The sequence below is a fragment of the Malaclemys terrapin genome, chromosome 7 (assembly GCF_027887155.1).
Source record: "Malaclemys terrapin pileata isolate rMalTer1 chromosome 7, rMalTer1.hap1, whole genome shotgun sequence".
NCBI lineage: Eukaryota > Metazoa > Chordata > Testudines > Emydidae > Malaclemys > Malaclemys terrapin.
Genome location: NC_071511.1, coordinates 122,413,850 through 122,423,546, shown reverse-complemented (window position 1 = coordinate 122,423,546; position 9,697 = coordinate 122,413,850). Strand labels below are relative to the sequence as shown.

At 41.2% G+C, this 9,697-nt stretch overlaps 1 protein-coding gene across 3 annotated transcripts; it reads left to right on the top strand.

Moving 5' to 3' along the window:
- Positions 1-499: 499 nt before the first annotated feature.
- On the top strand, positions 500-9,697 carry SFR1 (SWI5 dependent homologous recombination repair protein 1). Of its 3 annotated transcripts, none has more exons than XM_054034911.1 (5): positions 500-562; positions 1,306-1,374; positions 3,459-3,574; positions 7,357-7,749; positions 8,959-9,697. In XM_054034911.1, exons 3-5 carry the CDS (start codon positions 3,479-3,481, stop codon positions 9,148-9,150), a joined length of 681 nt encoding a protein of 226 aa, XP_053890886.1. In that variant the 5' UTR covers positions 500-562; positions 1,306-1,374; positions 3,459-3,478; the 3' UTR covers positions 9,151-9,697. The 3 variants fall into 3 exon arrangements, with proteins under 3 accessions (XP_053890886.1, XP_053890885.1, XP_053890887.1); XM_054034910.1 differs by lacking the exon at positions 500-562 and adding an exon at positions 663-800; XM_054034912.1 differs by lacking the exon at positions 500-562 and adding an exon at positions 879-907.

Below are 9,697 nucleotides of genomic sequence, written 5' to 3'. Positions count from 1 at the left end.
TGTTATTCCCTGATAACCAGAAACTTCTATGCTCAAACTCTGTTCCCTTTTTTTTTTCCTAACATCATCTTAATAAAATTTTTCCTCGCGTTAGGGAGAAGCTCACTGACTTTCAGTGAGATGCCCTGGGCCTGTTTTGTCAATGAAACATCCAGAACCCTGCTGGCATTTGGGGCGGGCAATACACTGAGAAGCTGAGTGAGTGCACCACTAGTTGTCCAGTGGGAACAGGGGTATAATTATTCACCCAGCTGCATGACTTGATACTGCCATGTCATGGAATAACCAGCTACCTGGCTTGGGGTGTCTCCATTGGTTTGGGGGGCACTGCATGATGCTGGGGGGCTAGAAATTAAGCCCCTGCATTCCCCCTCTAGGTATTTTGAAATCCCCTCCCTGTCTCCCCAATCAGCCTGGGCCAGGCAGCTCCACCACCCTCCTCCCTCCCCTGTGGGTGCACACGCCCCGCCCACTTCCCCTCTCTTCATTCCCGCCCGCCCGAGAGTGGAGTCTTTCTCCCTTCTGGCCACGCCCATCCCGTGCCCACTCCGCAGAGCGGGACGTGAGTTTCTCTTCGCGCGCCCGACCGCACGCCGTGTATCTCCCCCACTGGGGAGCGGGCGGGCGGGCTCGGAGTTTCTCTTTCCTTCACGCGCCCGACCGCTCCGTCCTCTCCCGCCTCAAACTCGGCTCCTCCCCTCGAGCGGGAGCGGGAGATGGGATTGGAGCCATTTTAACCCGACCGAGCGAGTGTCGGGCCGCAGAGTCGGGCGGGCGCGTGGCCCGCTGAGGCGCGTGAGGTACTGAGGGGAAAGCCCCTCCCCCCCGCAGCGGGGGGGGGGTCACCTCAGCCACCCCTCCCCCACTGCCCCAGCTCCCGGGGGCCAGTCCAGCCCCACCTCTCCGTGTACGTGGTGGGAGGGGCCCGGGCCCGTGTTAATGGGGTGATACCCCCCCCAGCACCGGTATTGCCTGGGAGGGGCTGTGCCCTGCAGGGGATGGGAGTGGGGGGGTTACCCCGTGTTAATGGGGTGATTTCCCCCCCCCCCCCAGCACCTGTATTTCCTGGGAAAGGCTGTGCCCTGCAGGGGATGGGAGGATGGGGGGGGGGGTTACCCCATGTCAGACGAACTGCTGAGAGCACTGACCCTGCCTATGGGCTACCCCGTAGCTCTGCATTGGTTAATCAGGGTGCAAAGCTCACTCTGCATGAAATGATATCAATACTAGCTCTTATAATATGTTTGTCCGCTACATCTCAAAGCTGTTCGCAAAGTAAACAGCATTATCTCTGTTGTGCATTAGGGGAAACCGAGGCACAGAAGGGACTTGCCCAAGGCCTCACTGCGAGTCAGTGGCAGAGCTGAGGAAAAGGTACTGCTCTCCTCCTTCCCAGTGGTTCCATTTACACTGGAAGATGCTGTTTTTATATGTTAAATGGTGTTTTTGCATGGGGGAAAAAAATTGATCCTGATTCATCAGGGGCGGATTCTCACTGTGCAGGGCAGAGTTGCAGAGACCTATGGAGAAGTGGAATTACAGATGCATGCTGACCCCATGGCACCCTTGGAAACTTTTTGTTAGTAGAATAAATGATTTCTTGAAGAAAAGTAACCTGTGTAAAAGCTAACACTGGGCCATTGGATTTCAGAAAGACACTGAGCGCTCTGTTGAAGGCGGTTTTCAGGTTTTAAAATGTTCTGTTGCTTAGTGGGGAGAGACTTATTACTTACCTGTGAAATATTGTATAGGTATGATGCGAATTTTTCCTAGCCTCTTGCTTAAACTGTGAAGTAACTTACTGCTGTGCTCTGAAAATAACTTACCACTGTTTCATTCAGCAAATGCTACCCATTTTGCTAAGACGCATGATTTACAGCCTTTGAAAAAAATTAACTTAAAATAAAATACTATGTGCTGAATCTTGAATGACAAGGTAACATGGATTTGATTTAGCAGTAAGACAAATAAGGGCTAATACCTTGTCTATGCAGCCACGCAGACCTGAACTGGATTCCCTTGTAGCTCGTTCTTCAAGACAGTAAGGGTTTGGAGAGCTGCAGCTTTGGTGCCCTTAGCCTGTGGGGAGATGGTACCCTACGTAATCTTACACTACAGTACTCATGTAACTTGTTTAAATACCCTTAACTTTAAAAGGCTTCTCTAGTCTGTTTCTAAACTGCAAATATCAGTCTCCAGGCATTGGAAGGCATAACTGACAACTTTCCAGCTGCATGTTGGGCATTAGCAGGTGGTTCAAAAATGCCAAACTAAATTAAAGAGACAAGGTGGGTGAGTTATTATTATTTTTTTTTTATTGGACCAACTTCTGTTGTTCTTCAGAAGAAGAAAACTTCAGAAGAAGTTGGTCCAATAAAAGATATTACCTCACTCATCATGTCTCTCTACTATCCTCCAACACAGCTACACTACACTGCATAAACTAAATTAAAAGTTGTCAAATCAATGTAAAGTTGGTATGTGCGGAGGAGTACTACTTACCATGTTAATCAGTGTGCTTTGTTGAGCAAATTGGGGCAGCTTCATTTTAATCTAAAAATTCTACTTGCATGAGTAATATATTTATCCATGGAGCATGCCTAAAAGGATCACACTTCAAATAAGATACTAGATTATTTTCAGAGACCCTGTATATATAATTATTGTTTTATTTAAAAAAAAAAATCTTAATTGCTTGTACAGTTGAACAATAAAAATCCTGTGTCTCTTAGCAACCTTTTATGTCTAACTGAGAAATAGCCAAACCGAGGGACTGATTCTTCAAGGCCTTACTCATAGGAGTAATCCTTACTCAGACAAGTAGTAAGAATTGCTCAAATTTTGAAGTTGATGGGGTGTCTGTTTGCAGTGAGGATTATGCATACAAGTAAGATATGGCAGGATCTAGCCTTTTCCGAGCATATGATAATGGATTCCTTTTCTTTATAAATACATGCCACTGCCTCTGGAGAGTTTGAGGGCGCCCACCAGTGTTGGTGCAAATGATGGAGGCTGATGATGGAGACTGGAAACCATATTAATTTTATATTCTTATTTTTCTTCTTTCTACACAGTACATTATTTCTAATCCTACGTGAACACCAAAGCGACAAATAGACAAAACTTAACAATAAAGACCAGGTTTTGCCAACCTTATACTGAGTAGTACTGCCATTTGTCCTATTGTAATCAAGAGGGCTATTCACAGAGCAGTGTACAATTCCATGGAAATGAGGTTGGCAGAATAAGGCCCTATATAAACAGATGACTTTGTAAACTGAACAACTGGAAAATAGCCTAGTGTTGGTATTTTCTTAACGTTGCTTTTAATTTGTTTCCCTGGCCACTTGGTGGTCCTATTTCATCACATTCTGACCTTAAGCAGAGGGAAAAGGACCTGACTTGACAAGTCAGATGTCTATTCTGCATATGAATATGTTTCTGTATTATTTCTACAGTATATTAACTTGTTCTCAAGATGGAAACACCATTGTCAGACAAATCAACATCACTGTGCAGCACTCCAGAGGACCGTGGGACACTAGCTCCTCAGAGCACTGGCTCAGGGAAAAAGGTATGAAAATCTTTTATATGCCATTCTATTAGTGAAGTTTTCCCATTGTAGCTAGGTATTGCAACACCAGTGGTAAGCAAACTTTACTTGATGTTTGGCAGTCCATGAAATACTTTGGCAGAATATATGTGGGAACAGATAGTTTATGCCCAGAATTAAAATTAATGGGTAATGTTCTCTAAGAACACCTCTACCTCAATATAACGCTGTCCTCGGGAGCCAAAAAATCTTACCACGTTATAGGTGAAACCATGTTATATGGAACTTGCTTTGATCCGACGGAGTGCACAGCCCCACCCCTCCGGAGCACTGCTTTACCGCGTTATATCAGAATTCGTGTTATATCTGGTCACATTATATCGGGGTAAAGGTGTATGTGTGCTTTGATTCTGACATGCATTAAGTGAGGAACACCCTGAATGCCGAGCTAAGAAGTGTGAGAAACCTTTATAAAGATATTTCAGGACGTTATTTAAACTCACTTTTTTTAATCCTTTCTCCCATCTGTACAAAAGGCTCCAAGTCTCAGCTCTCTAGGCTCCAGCATATGCAGAATGTTGCTGCTGCTTTTGACTATACACCTCTACCCTGATATAACGCTGTCCTCAGGAGCCAAAAAATCTTACCTTACCATGTTATAGGTGAAACCGCGTTATATCGAACTTGCTTTGATCCGCTGGAGTGCGCAGCCCTGCCCCCGCAGATCACTGCTTTACCGCGTTATATCTGAATTTGTGTTATATCTGGGTAGAGGTGTACTTTGACACATACAGAATAATACAATCACATCGCCCTTGCTCCAGCCCACTCTTCCCTGACCTTGCCCCCCTTTGCTCATTTAGCACTGGCTTAGTCTGTCACGTCACAGTCTTACCACAGTTATAACAGCATTATCCTTCGCTGCATCTGACAGCTTTCCTTGCTGACTTTCCCATCTGTTTTCAAATCATACCTGAAATCAAATTGGTATTATTTAACTCTAAGTTTGGAGCACAACTTGTATGGAAAACTCTATACAAAATGGAAATGCAATGTATTAGGTCTTACAATGTTCAGTTCTACATTGCCTATTCCTTCTCTGATGTAATGCCCCTGCATGCACCATTTGGTGATGTTAAATTGACCATGGCACACATTAAAACGGGCCTGGCCAGCATAGGGTCAGATCGTGAGAAGTGTCTTTTAACTATATTGTTTGGGTTTTCTCAAAATTTAAATATTTTATAAGGATATAAAATATTAGGCAAAGATCTTTAAGAATGACTAGTGATTTCTGAATTCAGTGACTTTGGGTTTTCAGAAAGTGCTGAGCACCCACCTTCTGAAATTAAGCCCTGTAATGTGCCTTAGATTGGTTACTCTAACACTGAGACACTCAAAACCATAACCACTCTAAAATGCTGGCCTTGGACTTTAAAAAGCAGTTTGATATAGAAATGGCTCTTGTCCTCAGGCCTGGCACTTATTTGATTCTTTTGATGACCATCTGTGAGGTGCAGTGATGTTCAGTGGTTGATGTAGTAGAAATAGTGATAATGCTTGTTTCAGATAGAACAGAAATCTGAGAACTGGCTACCTGGAATAACCATTACAGCTGGAGAACTGCAACAGAGAGGAGGATGTCTATTATTATTTCTGGGGGAATGTTGGGCCAAAAAATTAAAAATTCTGTGCACAATATTTTAAAATTTCTGCATATTTTATTTGTCAAAATAACACAATATAATGCAGTTTCGGTTATTTTGGTAATTTATTTCAAAATACCTGTCAGCAAGCATGTCTGTAACAAAACGGACAACAAAAAAGATTCAGGAAATGTTTTTGATAAACCGATTCCTTACTCGGCATATTAATACAGAACTTTGAGTAATAATTCATTTAAACTACAATACAGAAATGTATTTCCCTCACCCCTCAGAAGCAGGGCAAAGGCTTGGGGGAGTTGGGGTAATGGAGAAGCTAAGAAAGAGGGAAGTAATTGCTGGGAAGGAGCCTGGGAATAAAACTGGAGGGTTGTTGGGTGTGGGTGGGAGAAATATGGAACAGTTATTTGCAGGGGAGGGACTGTTATGGAGTTGGGGAGCCTCCCCCGTGCAGACTCTGGCTGACCCCCAGCCTCTCCCTTTCAGCCAGGCATGTATCCTTGCAAACCCACTCAGCCACCCCCACTCTCATTCAGTCCTTGGCTCAGTGTTATCACCCCACTACCCCTTGTACCACAGTAGCCCTTCTGAACCCTGGTCTGTGTGAACCCCTCCCCAGCAGCACCACTCTGTCTCCCCCATATTCTGTCTCCCCTCACCTGGCCTCGTGGGCAGGGTGCTGTGAGGAAGGCAGCCTCTGCCCCCTTCTCTCCACGGCTGGCTGCTCCAGCCTGTGAGCCAGCATCAGCCCGTTGGGTGAAAGGTGTAATTGCAGCATGACCTCTCTCACTGCTTCTCTTCGCCTCCCTGTCAGAATCAATTATTCTGCAGGAGGGGAAAAAATCTTCAGGGGACCTTAACTCCATGCTTGCACAGTGGTGCAGAATTCCCCCAGGAGTATATTATGTTTGCATTAGTTAACTTAAATTACGTCAATTTAAATTAATTTAGTATGGTCCAATTCTGCTATCCATACATATGTTGAGTAGTACCTTACTGTGCAAGTAGTCCCATTTGGATTTTGAGTGCTACTCAACTTGAGTCAGGGTGGCAAAATCAGGCTCATAATAAGAATATATGTCGAACTGATTTTTAAAGCAGTATTTAGACATATCTGTGTTTACATTCAGTTAGTATGTAGGCAGCTTTCTTTCCTGCAGAATAGACGTGCAAAAATGTTCGTAGTAGAAAACACTTGAAAACAGTTTCAAAGCTCTATAAGCCAAATTCTATCCTTTAATTTTTTTTAGTACTTACAGATTTGTGGTTTTTTTCCCCTTAAACAAAAAAAATAGGGGATCTGCCTTACAAATAACTTGGAAATGCTTGACTTGCAGTGCTGTCCAGTGGAGGAAAGGATTCCTTCAGTCCTACTTTGCATCATGAACTGGTCATGAAGGCAGAGATTTAAAAAAAAAAATAAAAAAATTGTTTTTTACTTCCAGAAGCTTATTGATTTACTTCTTTATAATTATATTTATAGTGATTGTACTAATATATTACACTGTAGTTTTCCTTTAACTATTAATTTCCCTACATTTGGGAGTTCATGCTAGGCTTTTTATTTGGAAAGTACATAGCATATTGTGGGCAATATGTGAAACTAAAACGGGGGGGGGAAAGGCTGTGCTATTGATCCAGTAGGTATCTTGAGATCCCTCCTAGTTTTGAAGTTTCCAGCAGTAGATTTCCATGCTGAGATTTTTTTTTTTTTACAGAGATAACATAACATACTGACCTGTAACAGTTTCTAAAATTTGACAATTAGGATAGTTGTACTTCCTTTCTTAAAGAAAATTCTCCTGGAGTCATTGAATAAGGACAGCAGGATTTGGTCCTGAGAGATGAAGTCAGGAAGGTTGGAGCCACAACTCTTTCTTACGACTAGCTGCTGAGTGAGTGTGTGTAGGTATACATGTGAGAATAGGAAGATAACTGCTCAGTCACATTTGTGAACTCTGTAGGGGTAATTGTGAAAATTTACATCATAGTGGGGTTTACAAATACTGTAAAAACTGAACTGGTAAACTTACTACTTAGATTAAAGTCACTTCTGTTCTTTCTTTTTCCCAAATAAAGAGTTTATATTAGCAAAAATATTGTTTGACTTTTGTTTTGTTCCTTTGTCATTTTCTTTAGCCAATGAGCACAACACTTAAGGAGCGATTAAAGAAAGCAAGACGTTCATTTAATTCCAGTTTCACTGTGGCAAAACGCCTTAAAGTAGATATTGAAGAAAAAGATTACAGTACTTCTGAAGAAGGGGCTCTGTTGGCAAAAGAATCCTGTTCCAGATTACAAAATAGCTGTGAAATCCTGGAGGAGAACTGTGCTGCAAATACAAGTTTGAGTAGTCCTGTACAGGAGAGACATTGCTGCAGACTTGTTCAGAATTCTCCACACTCTGTGGTGTTGGGTGCTGACCTTAGTCAACAAGAACTACTTGAGGAAAAATTAAGATTGTTGAAGCAGGTCCAAGAGAAGAAAGATCTGCTTCGAAGACTCAAACTGGTCAAGATGTACAGATCCAAGGTGAGAAGAGTTTCTGAATAGGCCCATGCTATCTCAGCTCTAAATCTTTTCTCTTTTAATGTTTTTTGAAATGGGGTCAGGCAGGGGGGACCTAATTTCAGGGCAAATTTTGGTTCTGTAAAAAGACATTTTTATAAACTCCTAAAACCAGTAGAAATTAGAGCTAGTCAAAAAGCAGGGAAGAAAGTTGGTTGATTCATTTATTTTTGTTTTCCTGTTTTAAATTTAATTTCAAAATTCAAAAAATTGTGACCAACTCTAATAGAAATGTTTCTCTGTGTGTTTTTAAATTCTATTGGAGAAATATTTTTTAAAACAAAAATATTCCTTAGTAGTGTTTCAAGCCTAAAGATTGCAGCATTGGGCTAATATATGAGAACCTGACATTGAAACTGATGAGAAACCAAAATGAAAGATTATTCTGTTTTCATGATCCAAACTAAAAGAAATGCAATTAAAAATAATGCATAATAATGTAGCTCTTTAAAAATGACTTTTAAACTGGGTGTTTATTTCAAATACATCTTTAACTGTTCTTGACCTCTGTCTTTTTATTGTGAAAAGTGTTTGCACTTGACTGGGAGACTACCAATGCTTATGTCTTGTCTACACTAGACAAAATCAGATGTATAATTTGCCAACAGTACAGCTCTACTAAAAGAAACAACCACAGAAGTTGTAGTGTAGACAAGACACAGGCCTTTTTTTCATCATGTTAGGTTCTTGGGTCTGAATGCTGCCAGTGTTGATGCAGCCCTAGGTATTGCTGAAAACAGTGTTGATTCATGGGAGAGCACTTCTCTGTTTGATTACAACTTAATTTCCCATCATTGTTAGTGGATGTTGTACTGCTGAAAGTTCAGAGATCCTATATGTAGATGATAAAGATCCATGCAACTTTTTGTAGACGATGAGGAGTCAAATTCTAATTCAATTGTATTCTTCATACCTAAGCTTCCACTGTAGTTTTAAGTGGATCAGCTGTTTTTCCCACTTCCTGTCCTGGACAGCACCACTACAGAAGTAATTGTTGCATTCCACCCCAGAGGAGGCAGCAGTTCTCTCTGCATATAGTTCTTTATTGTAATTTTTCTGGGGCTCTTTCAGTTAATTAAGTTATATAAATATCTGTAAAGTTCCAAACATTGTTTTTCTATAATTTCTGCAACTCCGTAAGTAACCTTTCTCCCTTCCCCCTCCCCATTTCAGAATAACCCATCAGAATTGCAATCTTTGATAACGAAATGGAGATGCAGCACCCAGTTGATGCTTTATGAACTCCAGTCAGCGTTGTCTACAGATGGCAATAAACTGAGCCTCACTCTGTTGATAGACAGTTTTGGATTAGAAGACAAATTACTACACTACAGCAGAACAGAAGAAGACTTTACAGATATGTAATTTACAATTACAAAGGTTTCAGTTATAAAAAATAGTCTTCAGAAAAGATTAAATATAAACTGATTGCATCATAACTATTAAACCATCATGATAGTTTGTTTCAGTAGTGGATTGTTGTAATAGACTGTGCTTATGTATATGCGGTAAGAGGCAGTTATTTTCTGGAAAGGATTCTCTCTTAGGCAGAAACTTACTCCTTGAGAAAATTGCCATTAGTGGATGTGAAAATGAAATCTAGTAATATTGTACTTAAACAGCGGGCTGCATCTTCTCTGATCAATTTTACACTGTACATTCTCTTGTTTGATATAATGGGATCAAGTTAACTGCTTTTTCTAGTTATGCTAAGATGTTGAGGAATTCAACACATACATATTCTGAAAGTTTCTTCAATTTGCCAGTCAACTGATGTGAGCTTTCTAAGGATTAAGTTCAGGTGTAAACACATTGCATATTCTCAATTACTGAAGCAATATTGAGTTTTTATACATGGCTTTATTTCTTATGATACTAGAAGCAATACATATTCTATAGTGCTTAACAAAAA